The sequence below is a fragment of the Strix aluco genome, chromosome 8, assembly GCF_031877795.1.
Source record: "Strix aluco isolate bStrAlu1 chromosome 8, bStrAlu1.hap1, whole genome shotgun sequence".
Lineage (NCBI taxonomy): Eukaryota > Metazoa > Chordata > Aves > Strigiformes > Strigidae > Strix > Strix aluco.
Genome location: NC_133938.1, coordinates 16,713,069 through 16,735,196, shown reverse-complemented (window position 1 = coordinate 16,735,196; position 22,128 = coordinate 16,713,069). Strand labels below are relative to the sequence as shown.

Below are 22,128 nucleotides of genomic sequence, written 5' to 3'. Positions count from 1 at the left end.
ACTTCTGCATTATTCTTGGTCTCTGTCAGGGTGAAGCTGATGTAAAGCTGGAATGGTACAATGGGAGTCGGGCATCTTGTCTCCAAACTTTTCCCATCTTTATTAAAAAGCTGAGTCTGATCCAAAACATGGGGTCTCAGGCTTCTCATGTGCTTAGAGTCTCTGTCTCTGAAATTCCAGCCAGGATCCAAATTTGTATATGAGCCCTATATTTATAAACCAAACCTCTGAAACCCACCAGCTCTGCTGTTCTGAGAAGGTTATTGTGTTGTCCCCTTGGGAACAAGGATTAGCACAGACGTGCCTTCTCGCTCCCCCGGCACAGGTGCTTAGTGAAAGAGTAACTGCTTGGAAAGCAGAAAGGAGGTTCTTGAAAAGAATTAAGATTGGGCTGATATCCAAGCTGGGAACTGTTCCTGTCCTGTTTATGTTAATTCACACTCATTTTATAAATATTGAGTGATGGCTGCTTTTTTTGAAGGTGCTGAGCACCTATAGTTGCCATCAATGGGAGCAGAAGTTTTGCATGCTCAATGTGCATTCCTTGAGCAAAAGACCTTACTTTGAGTGCCCTGATTAATCCTGCTGCTTGCAGGAACCATTTCACAAAGGTTTTCTACTGCTCATTTCAGTTAGGGTTAGTAGATTTTTCCTTGAAGGTCAGAGATGAAAAGAGATCTCTTTACTTGCTGCATAGCAAAATGGCGCTTGGCTGACTTGGCAGTCACAGCTATTTTTTGAAGGCTCTGTTCTCCCATTTCTTGGGGTTGCTAATGTTTGGTCTAAATAGCTGCACTTTGTCTCCTGGCAGACCATGCAACAGATGAGTGACCACCGCTACGACAAGCTGACAGTGCCCGATGATGCCGCAGCAAACTGCATCTACTTAAACATTCCCAGCAAAGGCCATGTCCTGCTGCACCGAGCCCCTGAGGAGTACCCAGAGAGTGCAAAGGTGAGAGCCGCACTGAGGGTGCCTGGACCCCCGACATCCCAGCCTTGCTGGGAAGTCAGTGGGAATTGAAATTGGGTGCTTTCCAGAATGGGCTGTTGTATCCCATCATGGAAATACCAGGTGGTGAGAGGTGGGCGGCCCGGACTCTGTTCTCATCTCCACTACTGATTTAATTACTCTGTCTCTTGTGCCCTTGGTGCTGCTTCTGCACAACTGAATGTAGCAACAGTTCCCCTGACTGCAGTATTGATGTGCATGAATCCCATAGCCAGAAGGTCATGTATGCTGTAAATGTTAGTGTTGATTACAAATGACAGGACGGCTTAGCATCCACTGATAAATCCATGCCTGTTCATTCTGTAAATACTTAGAGAAAAGGGAAAATAGAGAGGCATAAATTGTAATGATTTCTGTTCCGTTTTCTTTCCTAAACAGGTATTTGAAAAACTGAAGGACCATATGCTGATTCCAATAGCCAACACAGAACTGGAGAAAGTAGATGGGTCACTCACCTGTTGCTCTGTGCTTATTAACAAAACTTCAGAATTATGAGTTTACAGAGTCCCTCCCTTGTAACTGGCAATAATGTTACACACAAGGTAGACGAATCTGTATCCACACTTTTATTGTTTTTATTGACAATCTACTGTACCACTGTGCTACTAACCCTTGTTTACAAATTTTTTGCTTTGTGTATTTTTATTATGTCCTTGCAGATGGTATATAAGGTGGATGTATGGTTTGGGGGGCACATAACTCTGAAGTATGTTAGTCCTATGGGCTAGCAGAAGACAATTATAATGGCTAATCCCTAGCTTTAGTGATTTAACATATCTGTGTGAAAATTTTAGGAAAACCAACTAATTCTCAGTATTTCAAGCACCTCTATTGTCTTTATAATGTTATCTTCTCCTGTGTTTTTTCTCTTGCTTCCTTGCTCTGCATCTTTTTTTCCTTTCTTAGTCCTCTTTGCTTTCAGTGGGGGGGACTGAAGAGAACTCAGTGGGCTCATGAACTTGGTGTCTTGGGTGGTAGGGAAGCTTTCCGTGCACTAGCTGGAACACTGGGCAGTGGACTCTGCTTACTGTCTCAGCCATTTCACGTTGCTGCTGCTGGGCAGAGCATGTGGCTGGAGTCAGCTTCAGAGGCCAGGTAGCAACTTTGGAAAATGCTTCCTCCGACAGGAATGTTTAAGGGCAGTGTCTGCCTGGGAAACTTGAATGACAAAAATGGAGTAGTGCAGCCACACAAGGTATGTTCTGCAAGTTCAGGTCCCAATTTGCTGCTAATGCCGTGACTTTCAATTTGGTGAGAACAGAAGAGGATTTTTTAAAAAGGCCAGATCCCAGGAGCACCCAGACCACAAAAATGAAAGACTGAGATGCTTTTGGAAAAGTTAAACATACAAAAGTAATCTAAAATATGGGGGTTTTAAATTCTCTTTGTTTACTGTTTTTATTCATGTCTGTCTGTCCTTTCTGTTTTCTCCTCTTTTGGAGGCCACTTACTAGCAAAATTCAAAAGGAAAGGGTGATAGAAGGAGTTGAAGGACAGCTATTCCTGGATTATGCTCATGAATAAGGGAAGCTATTTTTTCCTGAAAGATTGGCATTTGTACTTTATCTGCCCTTGGGACAGTTTTCCTTGGAACAATAACAATCTTATTTTTTTTAATTGCATGAATATTTACTGTGGTATTCAGTTAAAACAAATACAAATTTTGTAGCAAATTCCACAACATGTTTACCCACTGAGTCATACTTTTTTCACCACAGTAAAGTGAAGCATACACCATTGTATTCACATGCTTCTTGTTAAACCATTTGTAAACTAAGGATGGAGAAATTCCCAAACAGAGGCAGTAGTAGGAACTCTCCAGAGACTGACAAATAGTCTGAACACGTTATCAGCTTCTAGACATCTCCTCCACCTTTCCTGAACCACTTGCGGCGTGTTGCTAAGGTACAGTAGGAAGCAAGCGGCGGGGCTCAGGCAATGTGGTCTGCAGGAAAACAAACAGTATTAACCGAGCACACACTTGGATATCCTTTGGAAACCTGCGTACTTTTTTGTGCAGTCATAAGGGAGGAAACACAAGTACTCATATCCGTAGGTACTCCTCAGCATATCTCTCGCTTCATCTCAGTGTCTGAGGAAGAAACCTCCTGGCAGCTACCAGAATACATTTGATGCATTGTGGGCACGCTGTACATTGTGAAGACACAAGGTAGTGCAAGGGAGAGAGCAATGACGAGTGAGTATAATGTATGTGAAAAGAGAGCATGTCCCAAAGGAAGTCTTTAGCCAGCCAAACAGCAAGTGCTGGTTTTATGGCTGTGTGCTGTCCCAAAGCGTTCTCCTAATGTTTCCCCTTTGTCTCCTCCATTCCCATGCGCCATCATTTAAGCCTGACGCAGGCTCTAAGGATGTAAACACTGCAGTGGGGAACCTCTTTTTCTACCTTCCCTTGATGCTTTTTAAATATCTGATAAAGCATCTTGCATTTTAAAATGACTTGATGTTAAGCAAAGATTTTGTGCCAAAAAGTGACCCTGCAGCATTTAACTGTGACCTTCTAGAGGCAAGCTGTACTCTGTTAAAAACCTGTGCAGCTATGGGAGCTGTCATACAAAACCGGAACAGAATCCTCCTGACCTGTCCGTGTGCATCCTGGGGCCTGGCCCCCATCCATGTCCTTCAGTCCCTCTTCCCTCCTCTTGCTAGGGAACCAGACCATCCAGCTACAATGGGACAGCGTTAGGCTGGTGGATTTCAATTCAATTTATCTCTTAAACTTTCTGTTGTGTTTTTTTTTTTTCTTTCCACCTGTCTCTCTTCCTCAGACTCTCATTTCTAGTTTATGGCATGATGAGCACTTTCCTCTTTTAACCCCAAGTGATTTTGCCTTCTGTTGCCTCAGTTCTCCTCCTTGAATCTTCTTTTTCTGTACTCCTCCCTCTTTGCTGTGCACTACAAAGTATCCCAACCCACAGTGGACTATCCTAAACTCACTCTCTCCCTGCCAGGAGCAGGGAGAAACTGAGGGGTCCACTTTGGCTCTGAGCGACTACTTCTGAGCTGGAAGGATGACTGTCAACGGAAGCTGTAGATCCAGAGAGTGGCAAGGGTGACTCCTCTTCTTTAGAATTACTCCAGAAAAGAGAAACATTTGTGGTGGACATTGTTGTATCTTGTGTCCCTGAAAGCAATAGAATAGGTGACAATGAATTCCCGTGGCTCTCCAAGGGAGGAAGTTGGGATCTCAGAGCTGAGAAACATCTGCATTGACAGAGAAGTTGTTGCCATTTAGATTTCCTTGGCTTCAGGGCTGCACTTTGGTATACAGAAAGAGCAAGGGAGTGGCTGAGAGACCTGAATTCCCTCAGGTAATGATTTCAAGTTGTATTCAAACTGTCTAACTTCAGGCACAGAATTTAGGTGCTCTAAATCACACCTGCTTTCTCTCTGTTGGTCTCAGTAGGTATCATAGCTTCCTAACAGATGCTCTAAATTATATCTTAGCCAGATGTCAAAAGTTACCTAAGCTGGTTAGTGGGATTGCCCTCACCTCTCTGCTTTTAGCATTGTTCTTTATTCTGGCATCATAAAGCAAAAACACTAAGAGCATTTCAATTTGTGCATTTGCAGTATGGTAGTAAGAACTAAAGTCATACCAAATGCTTCTTGTTCTTGCTGTTTGCTATTTTTTCTGTTGCCCAAATGAAGAATTTGGTTGTGAGGACATTTCTGCTGTGATACATATGCATCTAATGGGCATCCTGTATATCTTGTCACCAGAACATTTCTCAGATGCCTGATATAAATCATCATCCTTGATTAATATAAATAATAAAATGAAATCCCAAACCAAAAAAGGAGATGAGACACTGAACACTAATAGCTGCCCACATAAAACGCTTGATAACAACTGTCAAGCTGTATGACATAGCAGGCCAGCACAGAAGTTCTTGTGGTTAATAGCTCAGCAATGGGGCTTGAATTACTCATGAAAGGTTTGTGTTTTTTTTCCTTTGAGCAATCAGCTTAGCTCAGTTCAAATGAAAGTGCTACTATGTGCATTATAGATCTTTCATGATGTTATCTTTGCTAAGAGTTTAGGGAGAGCTGTGATATGTGGGTTTCTTTCTTCAACAGAATGTGAATACAGTGTCTCTCTCTGCAATGAAAATGTGAATGCATACTGTACCTTATAAGATAAACTTGAATTCTTCCATTTCTGCATTTTTGTCTTTTCCATGCTAATATACTCATTTTCAGTCTTAAATAGATGCCACTATATGAAGCTATGCTCTGATATTTTTGGTGATTTCCATGTGATAGGTACGGAGCTCATAGATGACAACACTACGTCCAGTTTTAAAAACAAAAAGTCAGTGCACAGGATGCTGTTTGTTGACAGCAAATTGGGGATGAACTATGGGGAAAAAATGAGGTTTTGATTTCATTCAGCTTCTTATACATTATATCAGAGAAGTCAGAGCCAAATTACTTTGACAGAAAATATCAACATTCACATGGAACCATTTGGGGAAAATAATTTACTATTTAAGATTGTCTGTTTTTTCTTTTATCAGTAAGGAAGCTGAAAAGATAAGACTGCTTAAAGAATGGTATTTGTTAAGTGATTGTGAACAAAGTATCATTGAACCTCTGTATTTTCAGAAAAGTTTTAACTGGACGTATGATGTAACTTGTATAGAGTTGCATGTGAATCGTGTTAGTCACTGTTTTACATTGTATTGTTCTGCAGTGCACAAATATGACTACTGAACACAGAAGTGTTACATTTCATTAAACTTAAAATCTTGTTGCAGTATCTAGTTCCCCAGTTTTTGTGCCAAAAACGTCAATACATTCCATAATCTGTTCTAATAGAGGTTTGCACTTTGATTTTTTTTTTTGTGACTCTTGCAGTTTCAATACTATCTATCCCCATCACGAAGGAATAAAGTGTCAGTTGTACTGTGCACTGTGTAGTTTTTGCCTCTTGTTTTGAAACTGAAAACATGCATTTAATACTGTTTCATGCCATCTTTTTACTTGGAAGCTTGTTACATGCCTAGAAATAAAGCCAATTATAGACACTAGTGCTGAAACCTTTAACCCTGTTAGAAGAAATCTTGACTATTTAAAAACAACTCATGATTTTAGATTCTACTTTTGAGAATAATGTATAGACAGGGGCTATTACCTGTGTGTTCTAGATACAATAGTTGTGACTAAATGTTGTTATTGTCCAAGATACCTAAACAGATGTTACTGTAGTACAGTATTTTCTCAGTAGTTCCTGTATTTACTGTAAATTACAAATGGTGAAACTACAAAGGTTTAGTGGCATAACTGTTATCGTTAAATTATTCATGTAGCTCTTGTGTCTTTTCTCTCCCAGGAAGTCAGGAGAGGTGACTACATTTCAGACACTGCTTTGTGGTAACAGGACAGATGGTCGCATGTTTTATATCTAAATACTACTTGTTGTGTGCTACAAGCAGTGCGTGTGGGGCTAATCTCTGCTTGTACCCTTGTGCTCTGATATCATCAGGATATGATGTTAGGATTAATGATCTCGGGAGACAGTGCAGTTACTCCATGCTTCGTGGACATGTAAGTGCTCATGGGCCTTCAGTGCCACCTTGTGGCAATCCAAGATTCAACTGGTCAAGTCCTCAATATTGTTGCTTCAACTTTTTAAGAAACCCAACATAAATTAACAGTACTGCAGAAAAAGAATTACATCACTTCCAAACTGTACAGATTGGCTAGTAATAGGACTTGAAATAAACGATAATCTAATACTATTTTTTTTGGAAAAACAGGAATAAGGAAAGATTTAATTAGGGCAGATCTAAATACAGCTTTTGTACTAATTTAACTACACTGTTTAAAAGGATGATTTTTATACTGATTTTTATATCAGCACTACATCTAATGTGGATACATTTAGCTTGGTGCAATTAATGTAGCAAACTACTGCATTTACATGCATTTTTGTGTACCCCTATCTACAGGAGAGAGTTGGTACCAATTTACTTGAATTTGTTTCTAAGTAGCAATAATTAAAAATAACAAAAACTATACAAGCTGCCACTCCTTGCCTTGCCACATTAAGAAGTTCTTCATAGGATATCAAAACCTTCAACAGCAAAAGCATAACAGCCATTTAAAATGGAGTGCCCTTTGTAAAATTTAGATGTAGAATATTCAGCAAGTAAAGACTTCTGTACTTGGGTGTATGCTCTCACAGGGGCCTGGGGCAGGGGGAGTGGGGGGTCCTGCCAGATTCAAAAAGGGGTTGCCCTGAGGCAGGACCCAGACCCTCAAGTAAGGACCAGGAGGGAGAATGGGATAGGAGCACATGAAGCTCCCACGTAGAGGCCCTGCTCTGCAGTAAGGACAGGCTGCCTGGAGAGGGGTTGATCAATGAGGGCAGAAGGTGAAGAAAACCTGGAGCCAGTCACAGCTCTGAAAAGCCAACCAGCCCCTTCTCACAAACTGTGACAGTGTTACAACATTTTCTAGGACCAATATTGTGAAAGATTTTAACAGCTCTGGGTCATAAGCAGTTTCCAAAACTTATCTGGAAATTTACTCTAGAAACTTATTCTAGATGGATGTTACATAAGTACCTACTCATAAAACCAATACAGTGTCCAAAATCTTCCCAGCTCCCCTGAAAGAAATTAACTTGCTCTTCATTGAGGCACACTTCTTAATCTTGAACTAATGCTAACTTCCTACAATGAGTTTCATGCTGAGAGTAGTCTTCCAGCTGCCTGGACCATTAAATCCTGTTAAGGTTTATTGGCATTAAGTCTACTAAAATATATTCTATTCTTGTATTCTCTAACCACATGCTCTTTTCCTGATTGCTGAAGTTAATTCATTTCAGTTTGTCTCATACATGGCTCAGGAATCCAGAAGCCTAGCCCTCCAGACATCACATGGCTTTGAGCAAGGTTATTAACAAATGCTCTAAATCTAGAATGCATGATAGCTATTTTTATCAGCAGTACTGTACAGAGCCAGCAAAGTCTACAATATAATTCACCTTGAAGAGGAGGAGCTAGAAGGCATTTGTTTAATTAGCAAGGATGGGAGTCAGGGGCTGGGAAGACACCTGGCTCTGTCTCAGAAGTGCCACCATCCGCTCACTGAAAGCATCAGAGAATCTAAAACCTTTCCATGTATTTGGGTGCCTAGCACAGATTATGAGGGAGAATCCACGCAGGCACTTGGACTTGAAAAGAATGGCCTGCCCTGCAGCCCTCTGAGCAGGAAAACAGGAGACAAATACTCATTTATTTGGTATTTCAGATGTTTAATCCAGAGATACACAGACAGCTTTGAGAAATTCAAATGCACTACAGCAAACAAAGGCTTCTTGGGGTGGGACTAACAGCACAGAAGGATTTGGATTGTGAGCAAAGGTGTGTGCTGCCAAACTACCATCAGTCAGGTCTGTAGAGCTGGATGGTGAGGGTGAGTCTGAAGTTTTCACTGGGCAGAAGGGTCCTTCGTAGCAGCGGCAGGGGCACAGCTGGTTGGGTGTTTTCTGGCAGCCAGGACTGGCTGTGATTTTAACACCCAGCTCTACAGAAATCAGCGCTGTCACCAGGTAAGAACAGTGACTAGTCCTTTATTTTTAAAATGTTCTGGGCAAAACCTTTGCCTTCCAATGTGTTTATAGAAGATCTGGGAATGCTATCACTGTAAAATAGGTATCGTTGCAGTTACTATTCGAACTAGGCATATAAACAGGGCACATCGAGCAAAAGGACTTTGCAAAATACTGCAAAACTGGCAGTTGGCCTTGCTGACAGCGAAACCCACTATGGATTGCTTCTACTTCTACACACTTTCGTGTTTATCTGCTGGAAACGAAGTTTTCAAGACTGCAGCAATAGCCCGAGTTTTACCTTTGACAGCTGAGACAATACCGATTAAGTTTTGTCTTCTGTTCTTTCTTTAAGAGTTTGCTCCTGCGTGGGGCAGGGCCGGGCGGCCCCGCGGCGGCCCCGGGGGCTGGGGCGGGTCCGGTTCGGCGGCGGCTCCCGGCGGTTCCGCGGCACCCTCTGGAGCCGAGCCCGAGAGCGTGGGGCCGTCCGGCCTCCGGCGGGGTGCGAGGGGCGCACGGCGGCAGCTCTGGAGCAGGGCGGGGCCTTCCCTGCGCCAGGCCCGGCGGTTCCCCGCTCCCCGGCCCGCGGGAGGGAAGCCCCAGGGGGGTGGGCGGGACCGCCCCGCGCACGCGCCGCCGGGCGGGGCCGCCGTGGGGGCGGAGTGACTTCCCTGAGGGCCCATTGGCGCGTGGGCGCGCGTGGGCGGGGCCCGAGCCGGAAGCGCTGCCCCGAGCGGCTCTCCCCGGCAGCGGCGTGTCGGCTATGGAAGGCCCGGACCCGGGGTCGGGATCGGGGGTGGCGGGGCGGCTGCTAACGGAGGACGAGATGGCCGAGGTGAAGAAGGATGTAAGTGGTGGGCTGGGCCGAGAGGCCGGGGCGCTCGGGGCTGGGGCTGGGGCTGGGGCTGGGGCGGGGTGGGGCCCGGGCCTGGGCCCGGGCGGGGGAGGCGGAAGCTCTGCCAGAGCGAGAGTCCGGGAGCGGAGGCCGGTGTGGAGGCGGGAGGGCCGCCGGGCCGGGCCCCTGCCGCGCTGCCTGGAATTCCCCGTCGGCTTCCCGTAGGGCGGGGGCGGCGGGCCCAGCTCTGGGCCCCGCGGCGGTGGGTTGGGGCCCCGCGGCGACAGCCCGCGGCTCCGGCCACCGGGGGGCTTCCCGGTAGAAGGCTGACCGTGACTTACGAAAGCTGAAGCCTGCGGCCAGGTACTCGCCTGAGCGTTCCGTTTTCTTTTGGTTTCTTCTAAGCGCTCTGCTCCCTTGTCGCGTCGCAAGGCCGGAGTGGCGAGGGTTTGGTGTTCGTGGTGTCTCTGTACCGCGATGAGGCGTAGGAGAGGGAGTAGGTGATGAGTAACTAATACGGCATCCGAAGGTTAGCTGCAAATGTGTATGCTTCTCTCGGTGTTAAAAGATTCTCTCTTACAGAGAATGAGTGTTTGGATTAAATACTAATTTTCTTTAGGCCTTTTATTCTATACTTTTCTGATTTTTTTCTCCCCATATTTAATCACTGATGTCTGATATCTGAGGGAAGACTTCATCCTGATTCAGTCTGGATTTACTTATCTCTTTGCTAGACTGGGAAGCAAGCAATGTGCTAACTAAACTCAAGTGATTCGTTAATTTCAAAACAAAATCAGTTTCTGTTTGTAACTTACAGTGTGTTGACTTATTTGTTTTTTCTGTGTTCCCTTAAAGTACAATAAAGAGCGCTTGCAGTTCGGTTTTGGTTTCAAACTAGCTTTATGCATACATAATTTTCTTTAAATGCTTTGTCATAGTTTTGTGAGGCATGTTTTTCAAGTTATTACTTGCTTCTGTGGAACCACAGGGTAATACTGCAATAGTTAGCATCCAGTAGTTACACCAAAAAAAAGATAAGAATTACTTAAGTCAGACTATATATATAACATGATATATATGTTAATCTGTGTCAGTGACTGAATTCATGGCTGCATCTCACAGAAGTGCATGTTTGTTGCTTCAGCCCTTACTCTTACAGGGTCTCCTACAGTAATTTGAGGACTTGATGGAAGCCTAGTATGTAGAAAGAAGTAACACTAGTTTTATCATCAAAATACGATCCAATAAATCTGACTTCAGAGCTGCTTCTCTGGGATTTTAAATGTTGCGGCTTCATGATACAAAGTGCTGGTTCAGTGTGAACGCTTAGCTGTTTCAAACCTCTTCAAGTAACTTTGATAGGATCACTTCAAACAGAAGTGCTGCATTACCAGAAGTTCTGTGTATACTATGTGGCATCATACCTCAGGAAGCTAACTTGCAAGGATAACTAGGTCTGGGTAAATCTGTCTTGAGGAATTATAAAGGTTGGAGTCGTTAATTCGAAAGCTGGGAAGGAGGCAGTGAGCCACACAAAATCATCAATACAGAGCAAAGTATATTTAAAGTTTCTGTTCTAATGTGTTTACTCTTTCTGTTCCTCATAAACTGTTAACCTATGAGGACAGTGCAGAGGGGAATTCAGAACTGATACACTTTATACAGTGAAAGACTCATTACAGGAAGATGTTAGTCAAAACACACTAGTCTTTCTATTCAGTAACAACTCACTCTATTCTTGTAATGTTGAAATGTGGACTGACTTACATTGTTGATTGATTGTTGATTGATCCTTCTGGTGATGGGATGAGATTTCCATGAGAACTGAAGAAATCTGTATTGCCTGCTACATTCGTAACCATTCAGGCATGGGCTTGTTGCAGCTGGACTCTTGAGATATATTCCAGAGCCTCCTAAATTGGTATAAGCTGCGCTGTTGCACTTTTCTGCTCTTATCACAGTTGTTATGCCACCACTAGTGCCGATGTGACTGCACTTTAAACTAGATCAGGTAATTAATCTGGCTGTGGGAGGGGGGAAAAAAGACACCAATTCAGTTTCTTGATGATCTTCTCATCCACCAGTACAAGGGAAGGGGTAGGAGCACGCAGCTGTCATGTGGGGGGGAGTGTTCCTTGCGCTTAAATTGGCCACCATGCGGCTGCACCCTTACATGTTTGGGTTTATGTTGTATTCAATCTAGTGGTCATAGTCTACTGCCAAAAGCCTTTCTTTATCTTCCATGCATGCTCATCTGATGTTTTCTTTAACAACTGTGTGACCACAGGCTGTTCATTGATTTGTATTTGTTGAATCCTAAAGAGCAACTAGAAGAACACATTTATCTTCTGCTGTACTTAGAGGAGCAGTCCAGGAAGTGTTTTCTTTAAGAGTTCTTGGTGCTTTCCCAAGCACCGGTATGCCAGACAGAACTTTACTGTTTGAAATAATGTCTTAAAGTGCATCCTTATATCTAGCTTTTCCTCTGCTTCTATTTGCTGAGATAGTAAATGGCTATAAGGCAGATGGGCATTTTCAAATTTTAATTTTTAAATGCTGCTGTTATGGAATCTAATCTCAAAAAGCAGGAGGATATTTGAAAACTTTCTTCAGGAAAGAAGTTTTTGTTTCTTTCCATCTCCACATGTCTTAAAGGTGGTTTTCCTTCTGACTGTCAAATATTTTTTTCTTTTTTTTTGAATCAAATGAGATTGGGGGGGTGTAGTTTTTTCACATCAGTAATATTCAGGTAGTGGGTATCTGGCTTCTTTTGTAATTCTGCACAGTGAAAAGTGTTGGTGGGGGAAACTGCCAATTTTGTAGTATTATATAAAATGAGAGCTTGTTTTTGAAGCACAGAGATGTCATTTGTGACTCTCATCTTCACAGAGTAGTAGATATTGAAACCAGAGAGTTGTGAGCACATGCATTAATTCTGTTTTGATGTTGATATCAAGCAGCCTTGTTAATGTACAGATTGAAATAAGATGAATATCATTTACATTTTGGTGATGTTTGTGCTTGTATATACCTTCTGAACAAGGTGGAGGAAGCTTGTTTTTTGGTTTGATAACTGTAAAAATAAATTGGTCAGTATAGGAGAGGACACTTGATCTTCCAAGGAGGAAATCAAAGTGGTGACATGGCAGTCTTCAGTTCTGACGTGGCTCCTATAAAACTCCCCTGAAATAAATCGGTAGTCAGGTTAGAATTGGATATAGTTACAAAAGATAGCATGCTTCTCCAGGAAGATCTCTGAGGAAATATGATCCCATACGAAGTGTTACAGTTCCTGAAGATGCAGAGTGGCACTGCTGCCGAAGTGCTCAAGGCAGATGTCTGTGCTTCATCATGTTAATTGACTGCATGTTAGGGTCTTCAGATGATGGATGGAGTCCCATCCCATAGGCAGGTTCTTCCACCTCTTTCTTTTTGCTGGTTGTAGAGAGGACTTAACCGGTTTACCCTTGTAAGCTGAGGTTATGCTGCAGAGAGTAATCGTTTTGCTTTGGCCAGAGTCACCAGTTGCGCTAACTTTCAGTGGTCTGTACAGCATGTTAGAGGTGTGCAAGTTGCTTCAGGTGTTTAATATAAAATCTTAAACCAAAAGAAGGCAGTTTGATGAAGACAAAAAGCAGCCAGTAAAGTTGTTGAGAGCAGGTACATCTGTGGATGAAAGTGCAGGTATTTTGGATGCCAGTAATCTGTTGAATTTGTAAATAATGGTGTTTATTTAACAAACCTTCTAAACAGTGAGTGTATTCGTGCTGTTGCTCCAAGATTGCTTTTACTTAATGTACAGAAAACATTAGTAATTGCAATAATTTGAAGTTGTGCCTCATGAATGCAAATAGTATGGAAATGTTGCAGCTGGGTAGTCAGTGAGAATGAGTGTATCTGTACACAAAGTGAGTAGGTGCTGTTGTGTGTTGTTGGTATAATTTCTCTTCATTTTTACTTGGTGACTGTTCTGAAATGTGATAACCACAGACTTGATGTAAACATTTTCAGTAAGTATTCACCTTATTACTTGAACATGTATTAAAACTCCTAAGTTCACTCAAAGAAAAACAAATGAAAGGGATAAGTAAATTCGATAAGGTGTGGGGTTGTTCTTTTTAATTTTTCTTTTACACTGAGAAAAATCTCTGCTAGGTAACATGCTGGCAGCTTTAAAAATTGTTTCGTTAACCTGTATCAAAATCATACAGGTTTTAAACACAGGCTTCTAAATAAATTGAAAGATTGGCTAATACTAGTTTGTTTTGTTTTTCAGGCTTTAGAAAGGATGCGTCCTTACCTGTGTGATAAAATCATAGCTGAGAGACACTTTGATTACCTACGTTCAAAGAAAATACTCACTAGAGAGGACACGGAAGAAATTTCTTCTCGATCTTCCAGTAGGAAAAAAACTGGGAAGTTATTGGACTACTTAGCAGAAAACCCAAAGGGACTAGATGCTTTGATTGAATCTATCAGACGAGAAAGAACACAAAACTTCCTCTTACAAAAGATAACTGACGTAGTGTTAAAAGTCAAAAATGAAAAACTTGAAGCTCTCAAAGGTGAGAAGTTTATAATGACATTTTGTAAGACATAAGTTTTATTTTGAGGATCTGCAAAATTAAACTCCAGCAGTTCTTTAAATCATGTTTCTTAGTACAGGTTTTGGGGGTTTTTTTTACTTCCTCTAGTGTTTAGGACAACATTCTTGGAAATATCACCAGTTTGGGTTTAAGATCCTAGTGCATGTATCCTGGCTTTGTCTTTTTACTATCTGAGCACATCAGAAATAACAAATTGCAAGAAGACCCTATCGTATTGTTATGATGGGTAAGTCTTTCTTCACATTTCAGTTTTGCTTTCTACGAGGTTCTAGTTCAGAACTCAGAATAGGTGGTTATCTTCCATCTTGCATTTCTCTTGAAGCAATTTACTGCAGTGGCAGGATGCTCTGGTTTTGTTAAACTTTACACCTCAGCAGAAGATAAGCCAGCAAGTGCAACCTGAGGGGAATTTCTCTGTATGCCGTCAATGCCAAAACTTAAAATTAGACACTGTGAATGTATGCATATGTTGTTTCATACAGGCAGAGAGGTTTTGTTGACACACAAGGCTTGAAGTGACCATATATACTCATATTTTAAGGCAGATAAAGAAAGTATAAGCCTTCTAAACCAAAACCCTTACTTCCCCTTCCACACCCACCAAAAGAGAAATAAAGAAGGAAGAAGTATATTTTAACACTAGAGATGAAAGGCCTGAAGTTTTCTCTGGCTTCAGGTAAAACAGCCTCCAAATGTAGTCCGCTTTAGAGTAGAACCATGTAGCTGAAGCTTTTAAAAATTTGAAGAACACAGTGAGAGAAATCTATCAAAAGATGGGTCAGAGGGCTAAAGTGACTTCTTAAAATGAAGCTTAAATTATGGTGCATCTTTGTCAAATAATAGCTGATACAGAGAAATCATTCACGTCAGCCTAGATAGCCTGCATGTATTTTTTAATTTGTCATGAATATTGGGACGTCACAGGGGAGATGAACAGGTTAATCTGTTAAAAATACAACTGATCTTTGGCAATCTTACTGATATTAAATCAGAGCACAGTTTTAAGACTGCACCATATTGTAATTAAATCCAGTCTCTGTTTTTTGTCTTAGGTCTAAGCTGCAGCACCTGTATGACCTCACTGTATGGAGGAACGAATAATCTTTCCAGATCATATTCTGATGAATCTAATTTTTTTGATAAATCAAAAGACAAAGAATCTACCCAGATACATCATCCAGAAGAAGATTATAGCACTGCTGCATTTATGTCTGCTGTGTCTCTTCATTCAATGAATTTGCCAATTGCAGAGATGGGAAATGCAGAGAGTGCTGTTCTCTCAGCCACCCTTCCAGGGCCTGGAGACCCCGGTGCACCCCCACTCCCCCCAGAGCTCCAGTCAGAGCAGCAAGAACCGTGTACTAGTTCAAGTGACAATTGCTTTCTGCCTTTAAGATCACGTTCTCTTCAACCACAGTGAACATAGTGACTTTTGTCTGTTCATCCAAATAGTACTGAAATTTTGTGTAATGTCTTATAAAGGTTAAAAAAAAAGTTGTAAAACCGTTAATTAGCAAAATCAGAGGAAACAATATGCTATTTACTGTTTCTAAGGAGTAGGGTTTTTTGTAATTGAATGACTCTGGAGCTGCTTGGTTTTATGTTCTTTAGAGAGCTTTTTTCAAAAGATCATGCTATTATAGCGGCAATGGTTTGTTTTTTAAACCAATGTATTTAAGATAGCACATTAAGCTGCAGATAATTAAGCTGCAGTTATAGAACAAATGGGTTTTTTCTTCCTACAGAAACTAACAAACCTGCTTTTCTTAATGTTTCTGTGATGGGTGAATTGGGAATGATGGTTAGGAGAAGTAGTGAGTATTGAAAAATAACTTTCTGAACTAAAAGCTTAGGCTCACTTACCAAACAGCTTACTCATTTACCAAATTAAATGTTTATCTGTAGGATAAATTTTGCCCTCTATGTATGTGTGTGCAGCTCCATTTGCAAAAAAAAACCCCAAACCCCAAAACCCTGAATCTGGCCAGATCTGTAGCTATGCTTATTTGCGAGAAGTCTCTTAATTGTTTGAACTTTGTCCTACTAGTAAATCAGAAAGCACTCGGTATTGCAGTGATTTGAGTTAGCAAATACACTTCCACAAGTCTTAGCATATTATTCTTGTATATTAGTTAGAGGTTTCTGATTTGAGATGCACTTTAAATATAAATTCGCCTTTGTAGTGGAAAAGGAATGTAAACTGCTGTAACAGCATCATGTGGGCTGTAAGAAAATGTTACTGTATAATGCTATTCAGGAGCAAATCTTGTATGTTTTGTTACAGTAGGTAAGTAGAGGAGGAGTCCTGTAGCAAGAAGTATCCATACCTGAAGGACTCTTGGAAATGCTGCACTTCAGATACCTACTCTTCAAAGCAGATAGCACAGGTTTACATTTCAAATGGTTTCTCGAGTCAAATGCATTTTAAACTATTTCAACATGGGAAGGTTCTCATTTCTTGACACAGTGTAACATGCTGTATGCCCTTCATACTCTACTCTTGAGTTGCAATCTACTTCTTATGAAGTTGGCCTATAATCACTTTGAAATTATTAGGCAAAGACAAACTCTTACTTGGAAATGTGTACAGTTGTGTTCTGCAGTGCTACACTTGAAAGTGAGGGGATGCTTTCAGTGTATCAAAGCGTAGGTTTGAATTTAAGGCTTTAAATTATTTTGGCTCTCATACAGTGCTATAGCCATGTAATTCCAATGAAATTCAAACCCAGGTAATACTCATAAACTCCTTTTGTGGAGACAGGCCCATCTGCAGGACCTCAGTACAGTCTCTAAATTTTTTTTCATGTTTACTCTGGTTTTGGAGGTAGGTTAAAATAAACTGCAATGTTCAACTACACTCCATACTTTAGTATATGAATAGCTTACATTTGATAAAGATGTGGGCTTCTGTTTAGTGTTTATACAAATCCTTGTTTTTCTTGTATGCATCTAAGGTCATAGGCTGTCAGGATGGTGAAAATGCTTTTCAACAAAACTGCTTGGTTCAGAAGGCACTCTTGAAGTTAAGTGCCTAAATATGCAAACAAAATTTTGCTCTCTAACATGAAATTAAGGGTAGGCTTAAATCCCTCTCTTCCATTAACTTGAACTGTAGTTACACATACTCAGGATGTCTGAAAATTGATTTGTCTAAATGCCCACAGTAACCACCTAGAGCTGTGCTTGAGTTCGGGTCCCTTCTTGGGCTCCTGTAAATGGAGGAGATTGAGCAAGCTTGGCCATAACTCAGAAAGAGCAGGGTGTAGACTGCCTTGCAGATCTCAATCTCAGCCCCTGAGGTGTGCTGCCTGCCACAGTGCCACGCATCCTGCAGGAAGCCTGCCTCTGCAGGGATGGCTGCTGCAGCGGAGCCTATCAACCTGAGACTTAAATGAATGTATTATCTTACTAGATGTTTATAGCATACATTTTTTTTAAAAGTTTGAAATGTTTTTATCACTTTTGGAATAAAGTTTTTTGTATAATTGCCTCTTTTCCTGTCTGCCTCTCATTATTAAAATGCATAGGTTGTAAGAGCAGTTCATGCCCGTATCTGGATGTGTGGTTTTGGTTTTGTGTGTGCGGGAGGCTTTCGTTCCTTCTCATTGTTTTGTAAGAGAGGTTTGTCTTTGGTGGAAAGACTGACTTGCTGTGAAACACCTGTGCCTGCAGGACAAGAGCAGTGCAGAGGGAGAACGTGCATGTGACATTAAGACCTCAGCTGCTTAACTACACTCGAACACTAAGGAAAACGTGTTTTCTCTCTACATAGTCCTGCAGGTGTAAAAAAGGAGAAATGGAGGTTGTCTCGGTTTCATGTCTGATTTTCTGTGTCTGTCTCTGCTCTCTTAGAGGGGAAAAAATCCCCGAGTTCCTGGGGGCGAGCCCTGCCCCCCCCTCCCCTGGCGGCCGCCGATTTGGCCACCGCCTCCTCTTGCCGGAGCCCCTGCCAGTGCAAACCGGGACCTCACCCGCGCGTGGGTCTCGCCTCCCGGGGCCAGCGCGGAGACCGGCCCCGGGCAGGCAGCATCAGGGGCGGCCGCGGCGGGGCTGGGGGGGGGCTCGGGCTCCCGCCGGCGCGGCGGCAGGCCGGAACGCTCGGCGCGGCGCCGGTTTCCGTGCGGGCGGTGTCGCGGCGGCAGGCCCCGCCATGGCGGCGGAGGGGGAGGACCCGCTGGGCTACTTCGCGGCCTACGGCAGCTCCAGCTCCGACTCGGAGGCCGACGAGCCGCAGCACGACGAGCGCCAGGCGGGGGGCGGTGCGGCGGCGGGGGGCAGCCCGGGGCGGCGGCCGCGGCTGCCGCCGCCCGACGAGCTGTTCCGTAGGGTGTCGCAGCCGCCCGCCTTCCTCTACAACCCGCTCAACAAGCAGATCGACTGGGAGAGCCGCGTCCTGCGGGCGCCCGAGGAGGTGCGGGGGTCGGGGGGGCGCGGGGGGCAGCCCGAGGGGCCCGGGGGTGTCCGGGGGGCAGCCCGAGGGGGCCGGAAGGGCGCGGGGGCAGCCCGAGGCGGCCGGGGGGGCCGGGCCGGGCCGGGCCGCGCCGCCTTGGAGCCGCCCCGGGCGCCGAGGCCCGGCGTGACGGGTGCCCCGCCGTCTCTTACAGCCCCCCAAGGAGTTCAAGGTGTGGAAGAGCAACGCCGTGCCCCCGCCGGAGACCTACAGCCCGCCCGAGAAGAAGCCCCCGCCGCCCCCTGCCCTCGACATGGCCATAAAGTGGTCCAACATCTACGAGGACAACGGCGAGGACGCGCCCCGGCAGGCCAGCAAAGCCAGGTTTCTGCCGGAGGAGGAGCAGGAGCCGCTGGAATCGGGTGAGGAGCCGGCGTGAGGCAGCGGTGCTTTGCACCGGCGTGTGTGTTTCAAATTCGTGAGCGCAGGGAGGCGAAGCGGGTGGGTGGTCGGTCCGTGGTGGAGCCCTGCCTGCCCCCCGCCCCCGGGAAGCTCCGCCGGCCTCTGCTGGCCCCGCTAGGGCAGAGCAGCCGCCCGCTGCAGGCACCCTTCGGCCTCAGCCCCTGGCTTCGGGCTTTCCTAGAATCAACCGAGAGTCTCCAGCAACCTCTCTGCTCCCCTTCCACTGGCGTTAGCGGAAGCAGGGAACGATTAGAGAGTCTGTAGAACTGTGGTTGTATGAAATAACAGGTTTGGTCATGGTGCCGTTAAAACAGAAGGTGGTACAACAGCTTCTTCAAGCACTGCTGTCTCGACCCGAGGTGTAGATGTAGGTCGGGTTATTTTTATCATGTGTGCAAAACATGGGGACCAAGAGAGGAATTAAATTAAATGTCCATGTGACAGATTACTGAAGAAAATATTTACTATCCTTTTCACTTTTAATCATGGTACAAGCTGTAATAGTAATCTAGGAAGTAAAGAAATATTTGACAGGAGGGAAGAATTATTTTTTTAAAAAATTGCTGGAGAAAGAGAATAGCCAGTAACAACCAAGAGGGAAAAAACAGAAGAAGAAATTCTGGGCTTTCAGGACACACAATAACGTTTTGGTTCACCAGTAAAGCTGTCAGCAAACCTTTCCAAAAGGAAGGGTTTTTTTTGCTGTCTTGCTCCTTTTTCTGTTCTGAGTGTTCCTTCTCCTGTGACAGTTTTCCTCTCTGTCTTGCTCCATTTGTTCTGTATGCTTTCCCCCCCACCCCCCTGTTTCTCTTAGTCAATCTTCATCCAAAAACTAAAAAAATAAAACTTAATTGACCTTGACATTACTTCCTGCTTCTAAAATGTCATCTTCTAGATTTTTGTCTTATCCAAATAACATTTTTTTAGAACAGGTACTGTACAGTATCATAACAAGGCCTCTTCTTAGTTATCCTCAATGGTCTCTGTAATCATTCCTGTTCTGTCCACATATTGTCCACATTCCAAAAATGATGATGTTGGTTAATACTACTGTCTTTTTACCAGATATCTCAGATGCGGTTAAGTCAGTTGTTCTGAGATGAGGATGGTGTTTAAGACAGATACTGGCTTTGCTGACTTTGATTAACTCTTGTCTTTTGTTTAAAGATGGTGAAAAAGATGATGAACCAGCTTCTGCTAAGAAACGTAAACTAGACTCTGGGGAGCAGACAAAGAAGAAGAAGTTATAAAGCAGGGCATGCTGGATTTAGCCATAATGAGGATTTCAATGAACTTGGATTCCTCTGCTGGAATGGGAAACAAATACATGTTTACTGAATTTCTCTCTCCTATCGGGTAGGGAATTTTATTTCTGTAGTATGCTTGCCTTTTGGAAAGCACAAAATTAAGTGGACAGTGTTGTGATAGAAACTCATCTACTGAACAAAATTTAAACCTGTTTATTTAAAAGAGGGATTTGGAAGAGGGATCCATTTTAATGGATACTTGTGCTCATGCGGGTTACAGGGCTTCATGGTATTTTGTTTATCAAGAAACCTAGTAACGTGAGCTTATCTGGACTGACTTTCATTGTGTCAAAACCTTTTATAAAGGAGTATATACTAAAGATTCTTTAAGTACTGTCCTGTGATATGTTTGCATAATGTTGTTTTGAAATGTATGTAAAGACTGCAAATAGGTCACTGGAATAAAACTACATTTGAAAACATCTGCAGTATAAATATTACATTGCATGCTTTGTGAATAAGGGGGGATGAATTCTGTACCATATGCATTTCAGTGATGTATTTCTTACGACGCAACAGATTCCTCAGGGTTTTGTTTGTAATAAATATACAACTGCAAACTGAAGAAACACGGACCTAGTAATGGAGTTTAATTTTTGATGTTATATGATCTGCATCAGTGAAACATGAGACTAACTGATGCAGGGAGAATTGAAGTATTTAATGTATTTTTCCTAAAATTGCAAATAGAATCTAGATATTTATGTGGAAAAAAATTATGACAAAGCTGTGATAGAGTCTTTACTGCCAAATTGTATTATTTCAGTTCAAACAGTTGGTAATCTCAAAGTGCTAGTCAGTATATGTTGCATTTGTGATATGCTGCTGCATGGATTTTTGGGTCTGTATATGAAAAAGTACCAGCAAAACTGGGTTGGAGGGAGGGTTGCTCTAGGTTGATTTTCAAATAAAGCTTCTGTGCCTTAGGAAATCTGCAGTGAGATTAGGCCTACTGATAGAAGTTTATGTAATTAAACTACTAATGTAAGCATTCGTAATTTTTATTTTCCTTCTGTCTTGGACTAGCTTTAATTTGACAGAACAGGTTTTGCATGCATATGTGCTAATATGATGTTAATATTTTTTAAAGTGATTTTTGAAACAATTCTTTTGAACCTCGATATATAGAAAAATTTACTCATTTTTAGTGAGTACATGAATTTAACAACAAGTTACGCAATTCTAGCCTTGGCAGTGTGATAATGCTTTCTCTGGATCCTTCTCTACCTGCAGACTCCGCAACTGCTCCTTGCCAGTTTCACAGGCTGCCAGGCCAAATCTGGGATATATTCCACCCCTTCTGTGCTGCCAGTCTGGCAACGATTTGAAAAATGGTACTTGTACACAGCTGAGGGTTCCGTGTGCCCCTGCTCTCTTAGCACAAACCCAAATATCTGACACTGTCGTAGCAAGCTCCAAGATGAGGGACAGTGTCGCAGGCAAAACTTACAAAGTGCCAGATCTGTGTAGTTTCTCAGAATCTCAGGTTGCTGTGACTGGGCTGGAACAGGGACTCGGCTAGCAGGGAGCAGAGCGGAGCTGGCTGCTGGGATGCAAGGGGAAGCCTCCCACACCCTTAATGACAGCCCTGCTGAGCTCCAGCTGGGATGGAGACCCCTTTGCAGCAGTCAAATACGACTGCTTGTTGAAATGGAGCTTCGACTAGGTGGACAGCCAGTGTAGCATGACAATTCAGGAACTGTGTGTATCTGCATTTTTTTGAGTTGAGAGACTATAAATGCCTGTACTTCGCTTTGTCTAGAATGCTAATGTAAATTCTCCTTCATTCTAACAATAGTGTGTGAAACTTCCACTAAAAATTACCATCTAATGCAGACCAGTTCTCTTACAGGAATAGTTGTCTCCATGCAGGTAATGCAGCCTTACATCATCCACTTCTGGATGTGGGTTGTCACAAGCTACTCGGGTAGCTGGT

The 22,128-nt window shown here is 43.1% G+C and overlaps 3 protein-coding genes across 3 annotated transcripts in view; all 3 read left to right on the top strand.

The window, feature by feature from the left end:
* DDAH1 (dimethylarginine dimethylaminohydrolase 1) overlaps window positions 1-5,943 on the top strand; it is a 59,354-nt gene extending 53,411 nt beyond the window's left edge. Inside the window, exons 5-6 of the mRNA XM_074832415.1 lie at window positions 812-955; window positions 1,391-5,943. Of these exons, the coding sequence (XP_074688516.1) occupies window positions 812-955; window positions 1,391-1,507 (261 nt within the window). The 3' untranslated portion in view covers window positions 1,508-5,943. The remainder of the gene's footprint in view (window positions 1-811; window positions 956-1,390) is intronic.
* A 3,365-nt stretch (window positions 5,944-9,308) lies between these two features.
* Window positions 9,309-17,527, top strand: BCL10 (BCL10 immune signaling adaptor). Its single transcript, XM_074832414.1, has 3 exons — window positions 9,309-9,438; window positions 13,703-13,991; window positions 15,086-17,527. The coding sequence occupies exons 1-3, from the start codon at window positions 9,355-9,357 to the stop codon at window positions 15,451-15,453; spliced, it is 741 nt and encodes a 246-aa protein (XP_074688515.1). The 5' UTR covers window positions 9,309-9,354; the 3' UTR covers window positions 15,454-17,527.
* A 560-nt stretch (window positions 17,528-18,087) lies between these two features.
* On the top strand, window positions 18,088-20,761 carry C8H1orf52 (chromosome 8 C1orf52 homolog). Its single transcript, XM_074832413.1, has 3 exons — window positions 18,088-18,444; window positions 18,638-18,845; window positions 20,053-20,761. The coding sequence occupies exons 1-3, from the start codon at window positions 18,184-18,186 to the stop codon at window positions 20,133-20,135; spliced, it is 552 nt and encodes a 183-aa protein (XP_074688514.1). The 5' UTR covers window positions 18,088-18,183; the 3' UTR covers window positions 20,136-20,761.
* Window positions 20,762-22,128: the final 1,367 nt, after the last annotated feature.

Bases quoted from the DNA above. Each gene is read 5' to 3' on its own strand.
- BCL10 (XM_074832414.1), top strand. From the start codon at position 9,355: ATGGAAGGCCCGGACCCGGGGTCGGGATCGGGGGTGGCGGGGCGGCTG. The intron at 9,439-13,702 runs GTAAGTGGTGGG...TTTGTTTTTCAG, and splicing joins TGGCCGAGGTGAAGAAGGAT to GCTTTAGAAAGGATGCGTCC. The intron at 13,992-15,085 runs GTGAGAAGTTTA...TTTTTGTCTTAG, and splicing joins AAAACTTGAAGCTCTCAAAG to GTCTAAGCTGCAGCACCTGT.
- C8H1orf52 (XM_074832413.1), top strand. From the start codon at position 18,184: ATGGCGGCGGAGGGGGAGGACCCGCTGGGCTACTTCGCGGCCTACGGC. The intron at 18,445-18,637 runs GTGCGGGGGTCG...CGTCTCTTACAG, and splicing joins TCCTGCGGGCGCCCGAGGAG to CCCCCCAAGGAGTTCAAGGT. The intron at 18,846-20,052 runs GTGAGGAGCCGG...TTTTGTTTAAAG, and splicing joins GCAGGAGCCGCTGGAATCGG to ATGGTGAAAAAGATGATGAA.